This window comes from Dipteris shenzhenensis, chromosome 8 (assembly GCF_047967505.1).
Source record: "Dipteris shenzhenensis isolate YYH24624 ecotype China chromosome 8, Dip_SZ_1.0, whole genome shotgun sequence".
NCBI lineage: Eukaryota > Viridiplantae > Streptophyta > Polypodiopsida > Gleicheniales > Dipteridaceae > Dipteris > Dipteris shenzhenensis.
The window spans coordinates 10,449,027-10,474,068 of NC_141603.1; the positions used below are offsets into that span (position 1 = coordinate 10,449,027).

The following is a 25,042-nucleotide window of genomic DNA, read 5'->3' on the forward strand; positions in this document are numbered from 1 at the left end:
CCCTTAGGATCAGTCACATGCTCAAGTTCATTATTTGAATCAGGGGCTGTTTTAAGGATAGTCTCCATGGGTCTCTTCCCTTGGATCTGGCTTCTCTTAAGATGATCAAATGCCTTTGTGCCCTTTGGAGCAAGTCCTTGACGAATTACCTCCCATCACATCCAGTGCATCCCTGTCGTGCACGGATTGATATCTGATGTGTACTGGGCCCAATACACAAGACTAGCTCAGGTAGCCTAGGGAGGTTTAGGGCTACACAGGCTTGATTCTCGGGTTGAGTGGCAAGGGTACGAACCAGATAGAGGTCTCTGCTATTTTTGGCGCATTGAGCCTGAGTCTATAAAGGGGACCCAAAGGTTCAGTCTTCAATGAGCAGATGGGAGCAAGTCTAGTTCCCTAGTGCAAGGTCTGCTCTTGGATCGAGTCGTGGACGCACGCCTGCATCCTAGCATAGCCCAAGGCCCAGCAGCAAACCCAAGGCCTTCAGGCACCACCTGGTGATATGGGACACCAAGCTGGTTGGGATCTGGTTGAAGAATGTTATCTACACAGTAGATCGCACACCAAATACAATTCAAGGGAAAGGCATAGTCCCTATGAAAAATTTCACTCGTGCAAAAGGATTGTTGCAAGATATACTCTATACTCCAAATTTTAGTAAGAACCTTTTGCCAATTTGACAATGACAAAACATAACTAAAGAGTCATCTTTGATGGACATGAATGCACAATCAGGGATAGTTCCAGAGGATATCAACTAGTGACAAAAGCAATCAAGAAAAGATGCTCAAATAGAATTCTAGCTTCAGTACCAGACTTGCATGCCATATCAGCCACTTTTTAACATATGGATTATGATATTGTAGCAAAGTTTAAAGCCCTCGATATGTCCAAGCAGAACTTGACCTTTGAAGTTTATCTCCATAAGTTTTGAGATTTGCAAGCCAGAGCTACAAAAATGGACCCTGTGACTTTATTGGGATTCTTTGTGGACGGATTGCATGATTCCTATAAACTTCATATCAAGAACAATAAATGCACCACTTTGCAGGAGGCCATGAATTATGCGTGCATATATGATGATACCATGACCAACGCAAAGGGAAACACTACTTCAGATACGAGTGGGAAGAACAAGAGAAAGTTCTTCCAATCAACTTTTGGAACAAGGGAGTCAAAGTCAATTGACAACGCCCCCAAGAAAAACTTGACTGAGGCAAAGAATGGTAAAGGCCATTTCTACACACCCTCGAGTTAAAGAAAGGAGGACGCTATTTTATTTGTGAGGAGCGGGGCGACACAAGGAACGATTGTCCTAAGCGCAAGAACCAAATGCAAGCACATGCACCGAAGCTCCAAGTAGGCCAAGGAAACAAAGCTAAGGGAGCTAACCAAGCCTCGATGACACGTATTTCATGTAATTGCACTTTTAATAATTCGTTATTTGGCCCCCATGACCTTTTCCAAGCTTATGGAGAAGTGAGCAACAAACGAGTTCACATTCTCCTTCATCTAGGCAGCTCACTAATTTTGTGAATTACAAACTTGTGCAAAAGTTGGGGCTGTTCATGACATCTAGCGATCACACCTATGAGGTGTAGCTTCCCGCTGGGAAGCAGTTTTGGGATCGCAAGATTGACGATCTTTCTCTCCAGATTCAAGACTACACAGATACTCTTATGTGCTACTCATGTTGAGGGGGGTATCATGATGTCTCAGTCCAAGTATATTGGACAGCTCCTTGATTGTTTTCAGTTTGAGGATTGCAAGCCAATCTCTACTCCAGTGGACCCTGGCTTCAAATTCTCAGCTCATGATGGGAGCCCACCATGTGATATCACTCTTTATCAGCAGGCTGTTGGATGCCTTATTTATTTATGTCACACCAGACTTGACTTGCAGTAGTATGCAATATCTCAGCTCAGCAGATTCATGCACATGCCCAGTTCACAGCATTGGCAGGCAGTGAAGAGAGTCTTCAGATATCTCAGAGGCTCTCAGGATTTAGCCCTCTTCTATGGTGTTCAGGGTTCACTTACCATGCATGCTTACACGGATAGTGACTGGGTAGGATGTTCCGACACTAGAGTGTCACATACTGGCAATTGTTTTTTGCTTGGCAATTCATGTATTTCTTGGCTCAAGTCTTCCGATAGGCTTTACACTTGGTTCCATTTGTTACATGATCTGACATTCCTTGTACATTCATAGGTGGCTATATCCTTTTGGATGAACATGTGCCACCATGACCAGAAACTACCAGGTATTTTGAGACGTTTCCAGAGTACTTCAGCCCATCCCATGGAGGGGGGTTTGTAGGCCATCTTTTGGTGGTTCTAGTGATGCCCTATAGGCCATGGTATGTGCCTTGTAGGCATAAGTGTAGGCACTTATAGTGCTAGTGCCTTTTAGGCCACATAGGACACTTAGTCCTATGTGACACCTAGGACACTTAGTCCTAGGTCTAGGTACAAGTACTTTGTACTTGTGTGTTATCTTTTATCTAAGTTTTGACGTGACTACCTATCTATCGACTCGTTACGTACCTGCACTCTCTCCTTCTTCGTTTCATGCCTACAGCTTAGTCATGCTAACTTTTCTTAACTCTTCTCCCTGCCCTTTGTTGCGGATTCCTTAAAAGTTGGGTCATACCCTTCCTTCCAATAATTCCTTCGATTGCTTTTCCTCATTTCCTGTAGATATTGCTCAATTTCATTTTACGCATCAAGAGGAGATGCAGTTGAGTGTGTAACGTATTAAACCTAATCTATGATTGCGGTTGCTTACCTTGAAAATGACTGACGCAATAGTCTCCCTGTCAAGCAACCTTTCTCCCCCCTTGGTTTTCTAAAGATGGCATATGTCTGCTTTGTATTTTTTATATACCCATCTTATAAGACACTTGGTTATAAACAGGGAACCCACCACACTTCTTGAACAAAAGTACTTCGCGAAGGTAGCATCCAAGCTTCATGCAGCTTCCAGCAAGCTCTTTAAAGATTACATACCATGAGATTGAGGTCCTGCAATGGTTGAATAAGGATTCTGAGAGAAATTCTCATTGTGTATTTAACGCTCAAGACTGTAGCACGAAAAGTTTTGTGTCAGGCAGTTTGAAGCTTGACATTTTTGCTTACAAACTCTATGGACATCACGTGCTGAAAATATCAGGGGCTTATACTTGAGAGTCCAAGAAGATAGAGACTGCGGCCTGCCCACGAGTGTACTATCTAGCTCAACTGTTCTGTGTTTTTCCGTGTGTAGCAGTGTCTCCTTTGCCTAATCAATGCTTCCACTGTGCAATTCTTTACCCAGCACCTCCCCCTTGTTACATCATTGAATGCTGGCACTACATGATGTGTTTAACAGTAGCAAAGCTACAAAGAGACACTACTTGAGTACTAAAAATTGGAAGAAACTTATGTGTATGGCCTCCTTACATTAAGGACCTGGGCATATCCGCTAGGGTTCTTGTAATAATTGACTTGTTGTCAGACCCCTGGATAGTATATGGGCAAATTCACTATTTTTGGTAGTTTTTTTGTTGTTTCTCCCATTACAAGTCCCTCTCTCCCAAATGTTCTTCAACAAAAATTAAGGGCTTGTGTACAGGGCTTCTGAAGGAAGCGAGGGATGTTTTCGAAGACATGCTTGCAGATGGAGTCCTTCCAGATGTTGTTGTCTGTACTGCTCTCATATCTGCTTTCAATAGAAATGGGCATCTAGAGAAGGCGTTGGAATTTGCCGAAAATTTGCAAAGCGATCAAGTTATTTTCAATGAAATTACTTACATGGAACTGTTGGCTTCTTGTAGCAAGTAAGTTCCTCTTATATGAATCTGAGATAATGGCAGAGCTTCTGATATGCATGTCAACATATAGCCGATAACTCTTTATGTGTTTCTTTTGCGCTCACGAACACTGGAGCAGGATTCTATGAAGATGGAGGATTTCTTTTGCTTTTGTTGGGGGTTGGCACGTCCTTAAACAAAGTATTGATTATTGGATCTAGTGATTTGATCTATTTTGTATATAATGAAGTCTGTTGTACATGTTGGAAAGGCAAGGAAAAATTTGAGCTTTGAAGGTAGACCACAAGTGTGTGTAGTGCTTTGCTCGCCAATGCTCTCAAGTTGCTACATCGACTCGACCTGTCCAGAATTTGGTTATGCCTTCACCTGACAAACCTATTCCTTTCTCTTTGAAACAACAATGGAAAAGGATAGATTCTCTTGTGCTTCTACTTCTTCTCTTGTCCGTACTATATGTTCTTCAGAACATCCTTGGGCTTTCACACAACAGGATGATAATTTTTGATGCAGGATGGCTAGTTTTTTTTTCCCCCAAAAAAGATCACTTCATTAAGTATGATTGAAAACCGCAAGAGCAAGCTCTAATGCGGGAGTACAACATGCTGTGCATGAGAAGAAAATAAACAGCTCAAAAAGTTCTAACAAAAATCAAAGGTGGAGGCTGAAAATGCCACCTCAACTCTGAAGAAACTCAGAGAAGAGGAGTTCACTCGGTCCCAACCAGGTCCGAAAAGTGTGTAGCTGTAGTAGATCCTCACGGATAAACTGGTTGACCTCGTGTGATAAGAGGGGAGAAAATGGAGCATCCATGCTATACTGGAAGGGAGGTAGTCTATCCATGTGGAGCCCCAGCTGCTTAAACCATCTCTCTGTACGTGCATACCAGCATCTCTGATCTCCTCCTGCTGCAAGTGCCATAGAAGAGGATAGAGCTATCCATGGTAGCCTGCTACGCCCTGAGGTATAATCCCCATATTCCCCAACTCGGTACAGATATGTGATGACCTGAAATGCAGCATCTAGCTGTAAAGGGGGTGACCCAAACTCAGCCTGAATGATTTGGTGAGGAACGGATGACTTACCACGAATCATCCGTGATAACATGAGAACCTGTAGCCGCTCCACACGGGCCCACTTTGTATCCGACAAGTCTGGCCCCCAACAAGGGCTGCCGTACATCCCTGCTGGGCGAGCCAAGGAGTCAAAAAGCAACCCCTTGGTGCATGGATCCTGAAAGTGCGAGCGGAAGCATTGCCTCTCTAGTCTGGCCAATGAGGCATACCCTCTACTCAAGCGTGCCTGCATTGCGGGTCTCATAGTGAAGCTCGGTCCGGAGAAGATAACCCCAAGATAAGTGTATGATGAAACTATCTCAACAAATGACTCCGCAAATATGAACTGCTCCTGACGCATGATGGCTCCATATGTATTGAAGATCATGACCTTGGTTTTACCTAGGTTGACCTTCAAATCATGAGACTCACAAAAGGACTGTAGTGCATCTAGGTGTCTCTGGAGCCCCTCTGCTGAGGAAGACAAGAGAGCCACATCATCTCCATAGAGCAAAATCTTGATTAGCGTGCCTGCAAGAGAGCAACCTACACCCCCTTGTGTCTACATCACTGTCTCAAGCTCGTCAATGTAGAGGCCAAACAAGATAGGCGACAAAGGACACCCTTGTTTGGTACTCATGATCTCGTCTGTCCACCCGGATCCTACCCGAACTCTACTAGAAACTCTCTCGTAAAGTGCCATGACAGCCCAAATGATCTCCGAGTCATAACCCAAGTCCTGTAGGCGCCGTATGAGGCGGGCTCTTGGGACCGTGTCAAATGCCTTGCGAAAATCCACAAAGCAACAATAAACCCTCTGCTTTCGTGAATCACCTCCTCGATGATACATCTGAGCGTGAGAATGTGGTCCATGGTTCCATGATCACACCGGAATTCGGTCTGTCCTACTGCTCTAAGTCCTTGATACTCTGCAAGTCTGCTAACCTCGGAGTCAAGTACTGATGCATAAATCTTGGACATGACATGTCCAATAATGGTCCTGTAGTTCTTCTGGCTCATGGGATCCCCTGCCTTGTGGATGGGTGAGATAGTGTGATACCCAGGTCATGAAGAAGGGTGCTCTATGAAAAATACAAAGCAACACCCTACCAAATTGTCCTCGCCTATCTGCACTCCCAAAGGCAATGCTGAACTGACTCAACTGTTGCGAGGCATCGAGGACAAGTAGGGTCAGCCCCGAAACCTGGATCTCCACAGGTTCACTGCAATCCCTCCATGAATAGAAAGCCAAAAGAAAAGAGTGATCTTTCTATTCTTGAGGGATGCCTCCTTCACACTCATTTTTGGGGCTGCTCTTTGCCTCTCATTCATCCCTCTGCTCTAGCCGACTAGTGGCTTTGCATTTTGGAGCACTCCTTTGGCTCTCTTTAGCCTCCTTCTTTCTTACCAAACAATGTCTCGAGGAGACCCCAAATCTCCTTAGCTGTTGAATTGAAGTCCACATGATGAATAAGAGTGTCAACCAAGCAAAGACAAATGAGGGCAATGGCCTTAGCATTCTGTTGCTTCCAAATTCTTTGGTGTTGCTGATCAAGTAACTCACTCTTGTCATCCTCAACAACATCCCAAACACCTTCGCACATAAGAAGCACCTACATCTTGGTTTGGCATGTGGGAAAACCTTCCCCTTTGAATTTCTCCACGAGCAAAGAGCTAGAGGACAATAAAGTCATGATGGCAAGGAGCTTGATGAAAGCGGACAGTAAGCCCTCTAAAGTCTTTTTAAAGCTCAAGTTTTATGATTTGAAAATAAGAGAGTGATGAGGTGAGTGATCATCTAGCACGGTTTCAATCTCTTGTTCAACAACTCTCAAGTTTGAAAAGCGCGCCAAATGATGGAGATAAGATGGCTGTCCTTATGAAGAGTATGAATGGAATCTCTCGCTTTGAGCAAACTCTTGAAGTCCTTCGCCTTGCCACTACCATGTTTGATTATATAATAGCACTACTCATTGAGAAGGACCATCGCAATAAGGAAGCCTCTCTTGCCTCTCCTGGTGATCAAGCATTTGCTTCCACAAGCAAATGGAAGACCAACAAGAACATTATTTGCAAGTTTTGCAAGAGGAAAGGACACATTGAAGCTCACTGCTTCAAGAAGAAGGAACATGAACAAGAGAAGCACCAGGCCAATCTCCTTGTTGAGCCTGAAGAGCCCCCAGAGGAGATACATGCAGCTACAATAGAGGTTCACAGCCTCTCGTGAGGACGAGGACCCCATTCGGGCTTTCTCGACCCCCTAGGCTATGTGTGTTTGTGTTGAGTCAAATAAAGGTTCTCAACCTTGAGTTGTCCCTCTAAACTAAATGTATTTGGAGGCAATCAGAGGTACTCTGCCCTGGGTTGTCCCCTAAGAATGAATGTATTTCTTTTTACTTTGGTATGATGGTATTGACCACCCAGTTCAAAGTAAGGAGGGGTGACAAGGTCGCAAGCTGACTGAGAAGTCGCTATCACATGGGAGGTGTTGGATAGTTGGACTTGCTCTTTGCAATATTGCGATGGAGGGGGGATCGGTCTACTCTTTGCATGTTGTGTCTCACACTCTTTGCTCTGAAGGGGGGTGTTGGAGATATCATAGCCAAAGAGTGTGTGAATGTGATGTGTTGTGTGTAGTACTAGGAGATCTAGTACTAGTTCATGTGTGAGTTATGTGTGAGTGCCACGTGTCACTATGGGGCATATCCCATGTGCACTTGGTGCAAGTGTATGCATGTGTAGCCTATATAAGGCTTGTACTTCTCATGAGTATGAATAAGATGGCCTTTCATTATGTCTTCATTTATGTATCATTTCCTCACACGAAGATGGTAGGAGTAGAGCAAGGCTACAACAAGAACAAGTTGAGGCCGTAAACAAGAAGCAGACTTGTCGACATACCATGTGTCAGATTGGCAGAGGCCTATATCCAGGTTTGCAGTACAGGTCTTGTGGTAGACTGACCAGCGAGTCTGTTGCAGGTTCAGCTACCCGTAATTCAGTCAACTGTTTTGAGGGGCTTTGAGCCCTATATAAGGAGCCCCATGTGGGGGGTTCCTTTGGAGGAGTGGAGTGTAGTGGGAGCCCCTAGTGAACATCATCTTGAAGGAATTCTTGCAACAACAATAGTCCCTGATATCTACACCAGTCCTAGGTGCAAACCTAAACTTGTAGGAGAGCATAAGGAGTGTGTTGAAGGGAGCTTTGTGTGCAGTGAACATCAGAGCAGAACTTTTCCAGGAGTGCTCTATCTTTGTGCACCTATTGAGGCCTACAGAGGCATATGTGGCAGAAGAGGAGGAGCCTACTTACGAGTGCAGCGAACAGAGCCATCTTTTGGTACCTTACCTCAGTGTTCGTTTGCTCAGGTGTTGATACATGCTTGGGCAGGTTTGGTATTTGGTTTACACCATTATGTATTCTTGTTTGGCTGTACATGTGTTCTCTTTCAGATTTGTGTTGCCCTCATTACTATTCAGTAAGCACATGCATTCTTGGGTTAAATCTTCTGTTGGTGAGGAGAGTTGGCCTAAAGTAAGCAACTACACCATGTTTTTCTACACCCTTTAGGGGTTCATACATGCACTTGCTTGTACAAATTCCCTAAGAGCATGAACTCTGTAAGAGTGGTGTAACATGCAACAGTGAATGATTGTGTAATGTGGAGCAAGACCCCCTTTAAACCTTTGTGCGAGGCGTATGCGTATGCACCATAAGAGATAGAAAGAGAGTAGGGTTAGAGTGAGAATGTAGACGACACTAGATTGGGTCCCTGTACCCACTGAGGTCCCCCCGCCCGAGATGGGGAAGAATTTGCTTTATATCTCAGAGAACTGCAAAGAATACAATTGACACTCCTTTAGAGAGTTCAAGAGACAACTCTGAGGATGACCCTTGGATATAGACAGCTGAGCCACAAATGCTTGAGAAGCAACCCAAATCTCGACCAAGACCACGCTGCCCACACGGAAGATGTGGACCATTGAGCAAGGCTATTGAAGAGGCTTGTGCTCTCCTCTGGCATACAGTGGAGCTGCATGAGTGTGAGAGATGAAGGGGAGACGGAAATATGAGAGTAATGGAAGCTAAGAGAGAGCTGAGATATGAACCAAGAGCTGAGTGATAAGAGCTGTGAGTGAGTTGAGAAAACTGTAAAAAAAGAGCTGCTGAAATAGACACCAAACCTTCTTCCGTTTGCTGGTCCAAACCCCGGCTGTAGTGCTGCGTGTACTCCTCCCTTAGAGGCTGACCTGCACTGCTAACTCTTGCTGTTGTGTAGGGGATCTCTGGAGGTGCACCGGAGGGCTGGTGGAGCTACTTGGAAGGCTGGAGCTGAGTGAGGAATGAGGGCTGGAGCCCCCCCTTTATATAGGGGGCTGTGGGGTGAGTCAACCAGCCCCAACCTGGCCGACTTCTAGTCGGTTTGTTTGGGCTGGCTGGTTGGGCCCTTTGCCCCATAAAAGGCAGCCTAGGGAGGGGCACAGGGCAGCCTATAAGGGCAGCCCTTCCCCCAGCCCATCCTCCCTTGATGGGAGCTCATTGGCTCAACCCTGAGGGCGCCCTTGTGGGCTCCTATCCTAGGCTGAGACCTAGACCTACCTAGAACCCTAAGATGGAAACGCTAACCTACTGTTCTCTAGTGGGTACTAGCGAACAAGGACTGACTGTCTGACTTGACCTAAGGCTGAGAGACTGACCTACGTAGCTTGTTTCTGACTGTCCTTGGGCAAAATGACAAAATATCCTATCATAGGAACTATTTGCACTTTGTCGATGAAGCCAATTGTCACCTTGCACCCAAGTGGAGGGGTGCATGGGACATTCCCTCCTTAACTTGGCGGTAGGTGCATGGCCTCCAAGTAGTCCGCCAATATCTGTGGGAACTCCTTGCAGAAACTTTCATCTAGCCACACCACTTCATTGGTTCTTCAATCTCAAAACTTTGTGAATCCGCCGGCGTCCTAACCCATGCTTTTATTTGTGGAGGAGAATCTGCTCCGGCTCAATGACTTCTGCCTTGTCGATCACCTCAGGTTGCTGCTCATCAGAGATATCGCTAAGTGCTGGCCCAATATATGGCTTCAACCATGCCACGTGAAAGACATTATGCATCGTCCAACTTTCTGGTAACCGCAGCTTCATAGATAGAGACATCGTTGATCTTCTTAATGTTGGGGAATGGTCCAAAAGTTCTGAAGGATAACTTAGGGCATCTCCTGCCCACCTGTTTTGGCCTTTGCGTTATAATCCTCACATAAACCCAGTCACCCTCTTTATAATTGACATCTGTCGGGATTTATTGGCTTGGTGTGTGTATGTTGCTTGAGCTTTGGCGAGCTTTACCTAACTCCGTGATCTTGGCCATGGATTCTGTAGTTTTGTTGGCCTCGAGGGACAGTGATATCATTCCGGTGAGGAGTGAATAAAATCTCCTACCAAAAGCGGCTTCATACGGGGTACGCCCAATACTTGAAGAGTAGGTATTGTTCAATGTGGCTTGCACTATGGAAGGAACTGCTTCCACTTGGACTGCATTTTAGTACATTTATTGTATACCTTTGATTGCACGTCGGTTTGCGGATGAAAAGGGTTGGACATTTGGAACTTGGTGCCAAAGTTTTCGAACAGAGCCCTCCATAACTGTGAGGTGAATTTGGAATCTATGTCCATGGTAATGGTCCATGGCAATCCTGCAATTGGGTACCAACACCTGATAAATAAGCGGGCTACATCTTCTGCATTGACTGTTTGCTCGCATGGAAAAAGCATACAAAATTTACTAAATCGATCAACAATGGTTAGACATTGACTATTTCGCGTACCTGCAAATGCGGGAAGGGGTCCCACAAAATCCATCGTGATGTCTTGGAAAGGACCTTTGAGGATTGGTAAGGGCTGAAGCAATCATGCCGTCTTTCGATGGGACACGTTTCCTTTTGGCATATTTGGCATCTCTGCACATAGCTATATACATCCTTCCGCATTTTAGGCGAGTAAAAATATCGCTCTAGCTTCTCCAATGTACTGTTGATGCCTCGATGGCTAGGCGTCATGGGCGTCATGGAGTAGAGCCTGCTGGTTGTCTTTTAGCACACAAAGTCCTTGCTTATAGAATAACCATCCATCTTGAATTGAATAATGGTTGGGCACAAGAGTTAAGGCAAGGTGATATTGAGTGCCAAAATCTGCAGAGCCCACTTATTGCATTTTCATAGAGTCAAGGCCCTTCCCTTTAATCTCTAATACAGTTGTCCTATTCTATGGTCTGAATGGAGGCTTTCCTGCAGAGAGCATCGGCAACATGGTTATTCTTGCTAGGGACATACTCAATCGTGTCCCCAAATTACTGGAAGATCTGACTCCATTGGGATTGCCGATCGCCTCAATGGGAGCTGGGCATGTCTACAACCACTTTAAAGCTTGGTGGTCTCTCTTTACTGTGAAGGTCCATCCATAAAGGAACGGCTTCCAGTGTTTTAATGCCTGGATAATGCCAAGGTATTCTCTGTCGTAGATTGAGTAATTCTTTTCGGCAGGGTTAAGCTTTTTGTTGTAGTATGCCACGGGTCTTTCTTCCATTTGTAAGACTGCCCCGATGGCTACACTGGTGGCATCTGTGATGACCAAGAATGGGATCATCCCATGATGCGATCTTCATTACTGGAGCTGTTGTGGCCAACCATTGTAGGTCATGGAAGGCCTATAAAGATGCTGCGCTTACTAATATCTTCTGTCGGCAAGTCTTCACCCCTTTTAATAAGTCGGTTAAGAGGGCTGAGGTGGTGGAGAATCCGGGCATATGTGAACTGTGGGCCTGGCAAAGCCCCTACGAAAGATCGGACCCATGGGCTGTCATGGGGACTGCCCAGCTGGTGATAGCTTGAATTTTTTCAAGATCCAAGCGAATGCCATTGGCGCTGATGATGTAACCCAAATACTAGATTTCCATCAGGCCGAACTCACTTTTCTTGGCGTTGAGATATAATTGATTATCATGCAAAAGTTGAAGAGCTTTCCGCACACCCCGTATATGTTGCTCTATTGTGGCTGAGAAGATTAAGATATCATCTAGAAAGCTGAACATGCACAATCCTATATGCTTAGCGAATACCTGCATCATCATCTTGTTGAATGTTGGTGGTGCATTTTTGAGACCGAACGGCATGACTACGAACTCGTAATAAGCTCGCTCTGTTTTAAAAGTTGTCTTTGGAATGTCAGCGTCAAAGATGCGGACCTAGTGATAACCGCTCTTAAAGTCTATCTTGGAAAAATACTCAGCACCGTTTAAGCATTCTAAGGTATACTCTATGTGGGGCATGGGAAATTTATTGTTGATGGTGATTTTGTTGAGTGCCCTGTAGTCGACACATAGTCGTGCCGACTTATCAAAGTGTAAATAGTAGGATATATTGTCGTGAAGAAACTTCATGGGAGTTGGGCGAAAAAGACAAGCAGCTAGAGGAAACACAGAAACAGGTTGAAGGAAAAAAAACTAAAGAGGAGGACAAACATGAAGAAGGCAAGGGACTCTGAGAATTCAAAAAACTGCTCTCAGTGACGAGATGGCCCGAGCCGAGAAGCAGCACCAACTTGACTGGGAAGCTATGTTGGTCCAACACAAACAAATGTTGGCTACTATGCAGGCTAGCATAAGCAGTGCTTCCTCCTCGGGTTCGACCGCACTCCACTCATCGGGTCCACTCCAAATTTCAGCCCTCCATGGCAAGAGAGCATATTCATCAACTTATAACAGCAGTCATGGATATACAATTTGATATATGGGCAAACAAAAAGGATTTTGAATGGCTAAACAATATGATACATGTCCCACTTACCTTGCTTATTAATTGCGAGCATGTGGACATGGAAGATGAAAAAGGCCATATGTATGCAAGGAGGCCTGTTTATTGTTTGTAAAAGCTTGAACGCTTACAGAAAGCATGTGTGCGTGGAAGTTGATAAAGGCCATATGCATCCTTTTTGCATTGAAGAAAAGGTCTAAGTAGCCCTATTTACTGTTTGCAAAAATGCGAAGCCTTGTCCTTTACAAAATCAAGTACTGACTTGTGCACATGGTGTTTACTTGCTATCAAAACATCAAGGCAAAAATGCCTCTCACACATGTGTGCATAGGCACGCACGCGCACACACACACATACACACGCTTGCACGCACGTCCTTGCACATGCACATGAGCTGGCCCAAAAATGGCCTAAGTACATGTATCCCTAATGATTGTCTGTCATTGTTTTCATGCTATGAGTATACTGAATAGAGTATGGTCTTCTCATTTCATATGGTTCTTACTCGTTACTTTTCTCAAATTCTACTTGGAACAAGGAACCTTTACATGGTGTCGGTTTTTTTTTGTTCATCTCTCCTAAGGGTCACTTTGAAATTCAGTATTATCCTCCATAGGAGCTATGCAGTAGCTATTCAAAAAGCACTGCAATGTATTTTCTCTTTATTGTGCACTTTTTAAAGAGAACCACTTCGAATAGTACCATAACTAACTAAGGAAGTCATTTCTATGAGTAATGTGTAATGATGAAGCTTAATGATGTTGTTGGAATAGGTTAAGGGATTGGAAGACAGCTCTTGTTCTTTTTGAAAGGATGCAAGGTGCAGGAGTACTTGTTACATCTGGCATGGTGCACCATGTGCTTCTTACACTTGGGAGGAGTGGAAAGGTGGAGGAAATGTTAAAGGTACATTTTCTTAACTCAATAACAAAAAAATACAAATTTCCATCAATGCTACCTTCACTCCAATATGCAAAAAAGAGTTGGGAAGTGAAAAACAGGAGGGCTGAAGGTATGAGGGGTTGCAAAAGAAGAGACACACGTGAAGATGTCAAAAAGAAGAGGCGGGGAGGGGGGGGGGGGGTTGCACAGATTGTGGGGCAAACGTGAGGAGAAGGTTCTCACTTATAAGATTTGCCTTTCTTTCTATGCTATTCTTGTACAGTGCAAGTAAATAGGCCCTCTTACCATTGCATAACAAATCCTATCAGCTTTGTCTCCTTTGCCAACTAGGCCCTTTCAAGCATACCCTGTATTCGATTGCAATATAAACTGAGGTATCGAGACCATGACCTATGGGGTTGTAAAGAGACCAAACTTTGTAGTATGCAAGCCCCCATCATTCCCCATGGATACCCTTCATGCATTGACAACATTCATCCATCATGGAACTATTAATTTTATTTTTTCCAAATTAAGCATTTTTTGTCAATAAAATCATGGATCCCTTACTATTGTTACGTACGTAGAGAACAGTGGGCATTGGGCACAAGGCTTTTGGGTCTCGAGCGCTATGGTGCTGATATCTCTGCCCATCTTTTTGGTGGGAGCTGCTTACTGCCGACAGCGTAAGCCTGCTGGGAACCCCATCCTCCGCATACCACTAACAAGATCCTAGCCCAAGATCTTGAGCTTGCGAGCTTGCAGCCCTTCTTGCTAACATCATATACGACATGCAGACAGGTTTTGTTCAGGTACGCAATATTCTAGACAACATCTTTACCTTTTGGGAGGCAATGGATTGGGCCAGGGAGGAGTCTCAGCCTATCGCAATTCTTTGCTTGAATTTCAAGAAGGCTTATTACAGGGTGGAGTAGCCTCTTCTTGAGGGCGCAATGCAGAGGCTAGACATATGGATTCTAGGGGTCTCTCCTTGTGCCTTTCGCTAGGTTATTTTATGTGCTTCCACACAGGGGGGGCACGGGTATCCCTGGGTTGTGGCTCTTGATCCATCAAGAGGAGGCGCTATTGGACTCAGAGCTTGACTCTTTGTGGAGGTCCATGGAGACCTAGAGAGGTATTTTTTGGCTTCCGGGCCTAGGATCAAGTGGACCAATCCAATTGGCTTCCTCACAGCGACTAAGGAGGTTCAAGAGATCCAATTGGTGGCCCTTGTCCGCGAGAACAAACAATGAGGTACGTAAGCTACCAAGTGGACATTGACATTTCAGCAACATAGCAGATTGCCCCCGTGTTAGAGAGTGTGTGGCGCAAGCTTTTGTATTGGAGCTCGTCCGACTTCTCCCTATAGCAAGCTTTTGATAGACTGGACCTGTAAGCGAAGGGGTATTGTACAATGTTATGGGTAGAGCATGTGGGGCGCTAGACTTTGAGAACCAGGGTCGGTTGGTTGTCTATGACTTCGAGGAGTGTGTTTAAGTAATTATAGCATATGCTATCCAACATGTGGTCAAACCCCGATAGTAGTAGTATTTGCAAGCTATTGTGAGAGTGGTCTATATAGGCTGTGTTAGGGCAAGGTGGAAGTATCGATGGGAGTGATCTGCCATTGGCATAAAACTGTGAAATTGGTAGTTGTTAAATGAATGTAGGACCACCCACCCCAAGGCGTATTCCACCATGTTATGGTAGAAAAACATCGGGTAGTTGCTTGGTATAGGCCAACTCCCTTGCAGTGAAAGATTTACGCTGACATAACAAGACACTAGATGATTCGCTCCAAGTATACAATACACTAGATGATAGACACAACTCAACTCAGTGTGCTTACTGAACAATAAAGAAAGCAACACAGATCTGAAAGACAAAACTCAGATGTACAGCCAAGTTGGAAGTATAGATGGGAGTGATCTGCTATTGGCACAAGAGGAAGGACTGCGAGGTGGGTACTTGTTAAATGAAAGTAGAAGACACCCCAACCCACCATGTTGTTGTAGAAAAACATAGGGTAGTTTGCTTGCTATAGGCCAACTACCTCGCCAGCTGTAGATTTACACAGAGGTAACAAGACACCGGATGATAGACACAACTCAACTACATGTTCTTACTGAAGAAAGGAAGGAAGAAAGAAAGTTTAATGAAAGTCTTTGAAAGACTGAGGGTCTATGACACTGAAAGAAGATGATACAATGAGCTGAAGGGGTGGAGCCTCTAAGTAGGCATCAAGTTTCAACATCCATGACGAATACAAAAAGTCCATAATCATAACGATGTCAATACATAAAAAGAATCCCTGGACTCATGGGGAGGATGGGGGCTGGCGACACTGTGATCGTCATCTGGAAACTATCAAAGATGTCAAGCCTAAGGGTGCAGGGTCGGCGATGTATGAGATTGCGATGGCATGAGGCCTGTGATGGAGTGCTAACGGCTGCAGTATGTGTAGTCCGCTGTGGTCTCCTCGCTATGCTGTGTGGCGAACAAGTGCCATTGTCACCCTTGTTGGCCATGCCCTTCATCAGTAAGCATGGAGGGGAGGCCCCTAGTCTGTGATCTGAGCCTCAACCCGCTTGGGAGCCTATCTTGTCTCTTGCTTTGGTCCTCAGACCGGCCATCTCCCTAAGCCTTGCTAGTCAGTGCTGTCTGGCTGGAACAACTCATTGATCACGTTCTCAGTGGAGTCTGTCTGTACACCTTGAATCTCGTCTATGTACCAAATGCACCCTGTGTCTGACAGCCACATGGATGAAAGTCGCCAGGCATCTCTGATATATGAGTAGGACAAGCAACCAGATAGGGGTCCAAAACCGTCCCTAAAGAGATAGTGATAGCGACATCTAATCTCATAGTATACAGGGCATCTGAAAGCGAAACGCTTCTCCAACCCGATCTCCTGATGGTCACATAAAGTGCAGAGCAAGACGGATCTAAAAGAGAGAACTCAGACGTACAACCAGAACTTCCTTTGCTCTTCACCTAAAGTAGTGCTCTTCACCTAAGGTAGTGATCTGCAGGCTGAGTCTGTGGATCTCTGAAATACCAAGGCTCCCAACACCGAGGCTCCCCAATCTGATCCACAGACTGGCAGTCTGTGGACTGACCTAGTGTGTATCAGCCAACCTTCTGCTCCTGTTCACTTGCCTATTGAAGGCCTTTCCTGCAGATGCCTTGGTGTCTGTCTGCCCACCCTATCTGCCTAGCAATCAGGCCGTTGTCAGCAGGCCCTGCTCCAGCCTTTGTACCTGACTATACCTGCTGTACTACTGACCAGTACTGTACCTGCTGTACCAGGCTACGTATCTTCTGCAATACTTCATGTTCCATTATGCTGTCCTGTGACCCTTTCTGTGGTCTCTTGGCTAGGCTATAGGTGGCCCGAAACTTTGCACAAACAGGGTTGCCCTAAATCTAATTCAGCAAGGATGTCTATGTTCTGCCACTTGGCAGCCCCTTAACAGACCCCCTTTTTCCCCTGCTATAGTGTAGATCATCCTCCCCCATGCTCTCCTCATATAGGGGCTCTTATTTGGGGAGGTGACCCTAATATTCTAACACCCCATATCACTGACCTAACGTGGGACCACACCCACATGTCTATGCAGATGCTCTATCAGCTCCGTTGGAGAAACTCTCTAGAACAATTTAAAGGTGTCTCTGAATTCAGTTCTAAGACTCCATAGCTCCCCCTCCCTCAGGTCTGGTTCCCAACATGTGAACCATCGTGAAAGGCTGGTTCCATCCATGCAGCGCTAACACAAACATGTCAACTTGTTGAGTCCATCCAGGTAGCAAGAATCCAGGTAGCAAGAATCCATGCGTGCGCGCGTGCATGTGTGTGTGTGTGGGGGGGGGGGGTCGTTACTGGGCGCTTTGGACTCTATAGAAGGATAGAAATCATAGAGTCTAGTGTGATTCCACGTTTTCAATTTTTGCTTTCTTTAGGCACTCTCTGCAGCAATTTTTCTATCATAGCTCATGACGTCTATCTGTCTTATATTGAGGTTTTCTCTTGATGTATTCCTCATCGTCCGATTCTAGGATGACGATTTTGTAATATAAAGCAACTCAAATTTTCACCCAAAAGAGAGAGAGAGAGAGAGAGAGAGAGAGAGAGAGAGTATGGTGTGTGTAGGGTAAGAGAGGAGAGCTCCCGTCGTTCAGCCAGCCTCTGGATCATCTTCCAGTCCTTGTCCTTTGCTGTCAGCTTTTGTACGGTGCCCGTACGGTCTTCTTGCTGCATCCTGTACAGCCTTCGTGGCCTTCCCTGCAGGTCGTCGTTTCGTACAGGCTCCTGTTTGCATCCCGTACAATTTTGTGTGCCCACGGTTGGGTCTGCCGTACGCTTCTGTCAATTCAGTCCCTCTTTGCACTTTCGTACATTCCTGCAGGACCGTACATCTGCCAGTCCGTACAAGCGTTGGTTGGCATCTGTACAGTTTTGGGGCTCCGTACAAGCTGTTGTTTTTTCCTGTGCAGGCTAGGTGGTGTTCCCTCATGTGCTGTTGCTGCTCCCCGTTGATCCCTCCTCTTCTCCTCTTTCTTTGTTTTCCTTTTCCCCTTCCGGTTAGCCTGGTGTAACCTCCTTTCTAGCCTTTGCCAAAGTTTTTCTCTTGTGCAGCTTTTTTCCATCTTCTCCTTTGCCCCTTCTTTTTTCAGTTCCACTCCTTCAGATACAATGGCAGATTGTCCCTATGAGAAGACTTTTCAAAGGGACAGGTCTGTTCCGAATTAAAAACAAAAGCAGGTGATGGGTTAGGATGACCCCCTTTATGCCTCTGCAGAGGCTCAGCTCGTTTACGAAGTGATGCATGAAGGTTTTGAGGATACCCGCAAGGGCTGGAAAGATCCACTTCCCACTACAGGTATCATGGTTGAAGTGGACAACATCTTTGATCCTGTCAAGGAATATGCTAAGCATGCCAGTATTATTTTATTTCCTGGACGTATGCTTGTTGCTGCGGATGTGTGCAATTGGTTGATTGGTGTTATGTCAAAAAGTCCACTATGCAGCGAGAGGTTTTTTTGAGATCACCATGGCTGATGAAGAGCACAGACAGGTTTTGTTGGAGCACTCTGTGCTCTTCTATGGCCAGCAGATGGTCCATGTCTTGCCCTGGTCTCCTACCATGTATAGGTGGATGTATATCAGACAATTGCAGGCAGACATAGTGGCTTTGTAGGAACATAATCAGCACATGTATGCTGGTCACACAGGACATTTTGTTGGTTATGATATTTTCTATGCTGGAGAGCACTCTTTCTCTGGAGTGGCTTTTTTGGTGAGGCATGATCTTCAGCCTGTTGTGGCTCTCAATGATCGCCATGGTAGATGGATTATTATGGAATGCCTGGTTTAAGAAGAAATAGTTATCGGTTTATGCCTTTCAATCTTCCAATGATCGAGCGTTGATCTGGGATGCCATGCATAATCATCTGTGGAGACGCTATGTATTTATATGTGGTGATTTCAACAATGCTCCGTAATCGGGAGATAATACTTTGGGCCGCACTCATATGTTGGCTTCTGAATAGCAGGCATGGTCTGATTTTTTGGTTCAGCTGCGTTTGGTGGATCTCTGGAAGGAATTAGAGCCCACACTCTCGGGCTATACCTTTCCACACAATGCTCAATCTTCCTATCAGGCACGCTTGGACAGATGGTATCAGGTTGATCCACAGCATTGTGAGGCCCTTACTTGTCGACTTTGGGTTGATCATGCCTTCACGTATTCCCTCTTTGGTTGAGGCTCTCCATGCATGACTTTCCTGATGACAGATTGCCTTGCAGAAGGCTTTTGTTGGTGAATAATAGCTCTCTGGAACATGCTGATTTTAAAGCTATGGTTTATGATGCCATTCAGTCTCTCTCTTCTAAGATGCTTTTTGATATGGATTATGCATGGCAGGATTTTGTTGCTCGAATGCAAGCTGTGATCTGGGATTATGGTAAATCATTTATGTGAGCCACACGAGAGACTGTTATGCATGCTAAGCTCAAATGTTGCTGCAATTTTTGAAAGGTGATCAGTCCTGGGCTCTCATGATTCAATCTCTCGTCACACATATCATTACTCCTGCTTTTGGTCATTGGCAATCCACTCAGTGGGATTTCTTGTTTGGGTGCATTGATGGCACTTTGCATGGCTGCCCTATGGTCTCCAACTTGCTTCTTGACTGGAAGCATATTTTGTCTCACCTGGAATGGCATGGTCAACAGTCTCTGATGGGTAATTCTATGCAGGCTGAAAGCATTCACTGGTCCAAAGTTTTTCAGCCTCTGCTTGCTTTACAGAAACCTCGCTGCTTTTACTTTATTTCTTTTAAAGGGATCAATACTGTTGCTGATGTTATTGCTCTATGCTTCCCTTTTCTTTGGCAGCCACACAGTATGGTTTGGGTTCTCATTATCGTATTTTATGGCAGCAAATCACTTTGTATGCTTTCGCCTTTGGTTCCAATTCCCCCTTTGGAACTCCAAGATCGATTAGAGGATTAGACATTGACTTTACTTGGGTCCTCTTGTCGTCCTTTGAGGCTATCTCAGATTACTGTGCGTGCATTATACAAAATCCTTTTGCCTCAACCTTGGGTTTCAGAAAGGGGTAATTCTCCATAGGCTAGCTAAGTGGTGGAGGAAAAGACTACGGCAACTTTGGGCATACAAGGTTTCACTTCAGCAACAAGTTTTTTTGTGGCGAGTACCTCTGGGAATTTTTCCATTTGGACAGTTGCTGGTCCGTAGGCACATTGCTTCTGCTTTATGTCATCGGTGTCTGATTTCTCAGGAGACTGTGCCTCATTTATTCTGGCATTGCCCGTCTTCTCGGCAGTTTTTGGATTCTCTTCGATAGAGGCTACGAGTAAGATTCCCAACTGTTCTCTTCGGGAAATTTTTTTGGCTCTTTGGTTTTCATCCACAGCGATCAGAGTTTCATCTTTTCTTTGTTTGGGCTTGCTATTGGGCACTTTGGACCATAGTTAGGGAAAACAGAAACAGAGAAACGGGGAACGGAAATGAAAACGGAAACGTTTCGGGATTTCTGGGAGGGATGAAACGGGGAAACACCACGTCAGCAAGGGAGGGGAGTAGATGATGATGGAGGGCTGAAGCAGGCTGTAGGAGAGAAAGCAGAGGAAAGGAGTGAATGGGGCTGAAGGACGGCTGGAAAACCTTGAGGATGGAGAGAGTATGAGGCTGAAGGAGTGGAAGGAGCCTGGAGGCCAAAATCGAAAGCAAAAAGACAAAAAACGGGGCTGGCGGCGGATATCGCGTGATTTTGGAGACCTAGCAGCCTGTGTTGTCTGAAACAGAACGCGTTTCAGGGCTCTGAAACACGTTTCAGACTGGCTGAAACGTTTCAGCCAGCCGTTTCAGGGTCCTGAAACGTTTCAGGCCTTGAAATGCGTTTCAGGAAACGGGGCTTCTCTGAAACGGCCTTTCAAGCCTGGCTGGGCTCTGAAACACGTTTTAGCGTAACTGTGCTTTGGACTTTACGGACAGACCGCAATCGTAAAGTCTTTAGTGATCCCAATTTTTCTTTGTTTGCTTTCTTCAAGCGTTCTCTACAGCAATCTTTCTTTGATTACTTGCAGACTCGCCAGATGTATATTTGTCTTATATTGAGATCTTCAGTTGATGTATTTTCTAGCGCCTCTTTTCTGAGGTGACTATTCTTGTAATATAATCAATCAAAGCTTTCACTAAAAGAGTGTGTGTAATCTATGTATGTGCTGGAAGGTGTTTGTGAAACGTCACAGATGATGGTATTTCCAAAAGAATGGTTATGCCTGGTGAATAAGGTCTGTATATAATGTATAATTTGTAATTGATGCTTTTGGAAAAAGACACTATTGTATTTATCTGGAAAGTTGCGGCCTGCTGGTATTGTGATAATTCTTTCTATCTTAAATGGTGCGTTGCCCTATCAGCTAGATTTTGCTCGTTGGGGAGAGACTAAAATGAAAATGTTTAGACTTCACAAGCAATTGTAGCTTGAATGAAGAGATTTTGGACTATCTTTTGATTAGCCTTCTCCTTTAGTGCTAGCCTTCATCATGGTTGAGTCTGCCCTTCACCTCCGGAGTGCCGACAGAAACTCAGTACGAAGACTTTGTATAAATGGATGCTCAAGTATGTGTGGGTGTGTGGATTTGTGTGTGAGAGCATATTTTTATACTATGGTCTACACCCATTGTTGGGCGCTGATGACGTCAGTGGGGATGTCATAGTAGCTAGTCCCTGCTATGCATGATGGAGTTTATGGTTTTCAACCTTGTGAGTGACTATCATGAGATTGAAACTGCACTATGTTGTGTTTTTAGAGGATGAGTTTGGGAATGTTCTTGGATTCATCTAGGTATATGCTTCTGCCGTATTAGCGGACATGCAAATTTCACCTTGTGAAGTTTTCGTCCAAGTTGCGGCCTGCTGGTATTGTGATAATTCTTTCTATCTTAAATGGTGCGTTGCCCTATCAGCTAGATCTTGCTCGTTAGGGAGAGACTAAAATGAAAATGTTTAGACTTCACAAGCAGTTGTAGCTTGAATGAAGAGATTTTGGACTACCTTTTGATTAGCCTTCTCCTTTAGTGCTAGCCTTCATCATGGCTGAGTCTGCCCTTCACCTCCGGAGTGCCGACAGAAACTCAGTACGAAGACTTTGTATAAATGGATGCTCAAGTATGTGTGGGTGTGTGGATTTGTATGTGTGAGAGCATATTTTTATACTATGGTCTACACCCACTGTTGGGCGCTGATGACGTCAGTGGGGATGTCATAGTAGCTAGTCCCTGCTATTCATGATGGAGTTTATGGTTTTCAACCTTCTGAGTTGACTATCATGAGATTGAAACTGCACTATGTTGTGTTTTTAGAGGATGAGTTTGGGAATGTTCTTGGATTCATCTAGGTATATGCTTCTGCCGTATTAGCGGACATGCAAATTTCACCTTGTGAAGTTTTCGTCCAAGTTGCGGCCTGTTGGTATTGTGATAATTCTTTCTATCTTAAATGGTGCGTTGCCCTATCAGCTAGATTTTGCTCGTTGGGGAGAGACTAAAATGAAAATGTTTAGACTTCACAAGCAGTTGTAGCTTGAATGAAGAGATTTTGGACTACCTTTTGATTAGCCTTCTCCTTTAGTGCTAGCCTTCATCATGGCTGAGTCTGCCCTTCACCTCGGGAGTGTCGACAGAAACTCAGTACGAAGACTTTGTATAAATGGATGCTCAAGTATGTGTGGGTGTGTGGATTTGTATGTGTGAGAGCATATTTTTATACTATGGTCTACACCCACTGTTGGGCGCTGATGACGTCAGTGGGGATGTCATAGTAGCTAGTCCCTGCTATGCATGATGGAGTTTATGGTTTTCAACCTTGTGAGTGACTATCATGAGATTGAAACTGCACTATGTTGTGTTTTTAGAGGATGAGTTTGGGAATGTTCTTGGATTCATCTAGGTATAAGCTTCTCTGTAAATAACTAAAGCGCACTTTTGTTGCGTCCATGTTTCTTCTGCAGGTGTTTTATAAAGTTAGAGATCAGGGCATAGAGCCAAATTTGCAGATTTACAACATGCTGATCAGTTCGTTTGCAAGAGCTGGAAAATGGAGGAAATGTGTTGAGGTTGGTGTGAATATCATATTTTGAAAACTGTGACAAATTTAATAATTTTCTTTAATGCAATATGCTTTCTTTTCTCCCAATTTATAACAGGCAGCTATTGAACCTATACATTTTCATTATGCTCAACTGTTCTCTCTGCTTATGCAGATTCTAACTTGGTTCCAAAATGAGAAGTTCAAGCCCTCATTACAGATATACTGTTCCATTTTGGCATGTTTGGGAAATTTGGAGCAATGGCAGAACTATCTGGATGTGTATAAGCAGATGATATCCGAAGGGTAAGTATGAGTAGATTGTCCTTAGTTTGTCTTGATTTTTCTGCGATTCTTCTGTAACTATCATATGCTCTTCTTATTGATAGCATCATTCATGCATGTGTACAGATATGCACCTACTACACAAATGGTTAAAACACTGACCAAAGCTTTAGCCTGTGTCAAACATGGCAAGGCTGATGCTCTGTGCAAAGATCTGGAAAATCCAAAAAGTTGATACTTCCAGAAGATATGCAGAAAACAGAGAAACGCTCCTTGCAGTTCCCAAATCAGATATGAACGTAAGGAAAAATAAATCTGGGACACTATAGAAAGGCTTTACTGCAAGTGGAAGGCTATGCCTCTGAACTTGGTGAGTCGTTCCTAACTCATGTACATCGGCTTATGCACTTTTAATCTTTCAGCTCAACCAATGTCAATGAATGCATTGTTCCCCTAATGGACATGGTGTGCGATATTCAAACTGATAACTTCAGCCATGAATTTCGCAAAGGCCAGTTAAGCAGAGAGAGCAAAAAGCTTCTCAGAGTGATATGTGGATAAGCAATATCTAATCGTCAATCGATTCCAAATATGTTAACAATCTATAATTGCCCAGGGAGTTTTTAAATAATTAATCTAGCAATGGCAAGGTGATACTGACTAAATATTTTTCTGTGGTAAATTGTGAAGGTAAGATTTGCTGAGAATCTTATACAGATTCTCGATTACATTTTTTAAGAAAATGCAGAGGAGAAATGCTAGCCTCCAGATAAACGAGACACCGAATGGTCTTTGTGAGAATCCAGAGGTAAAGTGCCGTCCTACAAATTAACCAGAGCTCACCGTACCTTAAGTAGGGAGGTGCTCCATGAACAGTAAGATTTGATCGATTTCTTGGGACATGCACAAGAGGTTTGATAGTTGTGGATAGGATGGGACATACGAGCTGCCTGTACTTCAATAGCCATTGTCTGCCTTGCAGGATTTTAGTGCTTTACATGGGCATACTAAAAGCATCTTCACCTTATAACTCTGAGCTACTTACTCAGGTAATGACATGGTGCAACTGTGAGAGACTACAGGATGTATCGTAAACTCACACTCAGAGAGGGTGTAAAAATAGAAAGCAGAGGAAAACTAATTTTCCTTGCCTGAAATCATCAATGGGGAACTTGCCCAAAGCAAATAGAATGCAGCAATTTCATTATTCCTTTGGATAAGGAGAAAAAAGAATGTAGGCTGAACTGGTGGACAAGCCACAGCAATTCAATCTAGAACCTAATTTCCAACACATCAGACCAATGAAAGCTCTATGTACAATGTCATATTTGGAGACAAATGTGTTAGATAAATAATTAAATGTTAAAACACGTATCAGAGGCATCTGATCTTGGGCATCCAAACATTGCCAGTGCCGCCTTGAAGCATCAAAATTTCAACTCCTGTGCTGTGATCTATCAATGGGAAAAGTGGAGACTAGAATCATCAATGTTCATTGTACATATTAGATATTAGGAATTACACGATGGGTGATACAATCATACATTTTGTGGCATGTACATTGATGATTGGTCATGAATTTTGATCATTG

The 25,042-nt window shown here is 44.3% G+C and overlaps 1 protein-coding gene across 2 annotated transcripts; it reads left to right on the forward strand.

The window, feature by feature from the left end:
* The first annotated feature begins 3,764 nt into the window (after positions 1-3,764).
* Positions 3,765-24,641, forward strand: LOC147899089 (uncharacterized). Of its 2 annotated transcripts, XR_015541444.1 has the most exons (6): positions 3,765-3,817; positions 13,442-13,574; positions 23,090-23,194; positions 23,342-23,472; positions 23,707-23,821; positions 24,142-24,641. XR_015541444.1 is itself a non-coding variant. In XM_087378526.1 (5 exons), exons 1-5 carry the CDS (start codon positions 3,792-3,794, stop codon positions 23,684-23,686), a joined length of 504 nt encoding a protein of 167 aa, XP_087234652.1. In that variant the 5' UTR covers positions 3,765-3,791; the 3' UTR covers positions 23,687-23,780. The 2 variants fall into 2 exon arrangements, 1 of the variants encoding a protein (XP_087234652.1); XM_087378526.1 differs by lacking the exon at positions 24,142-24,641 and having other exon boundaries at positions 23,578-23,780.
* Positions 24,642-25,042: the final 401 nt, after the last annotated feature.

Coding starts and splice junctions, on each gene's coding strand:
- LOC147899089 (XM_087378526.1), top strand. CDS start 3,792: ATGGAACTGTTGGCTTCTTGTAGCAA. Junction 23,195..23,341: donor AATGGAGGAAATGTGTTGAG/GTTGGTGTGAAT, acceptor CTGCTTATGCAG/ATTCTAACTTGGTTCCAAAA. Junction 23,473..23,577: donor AAGCAGATGATATCCGAAGG/GTAAGTATGAGT, acceptor GCATGTGTACAG/ATATGCACCTACTACACAAA.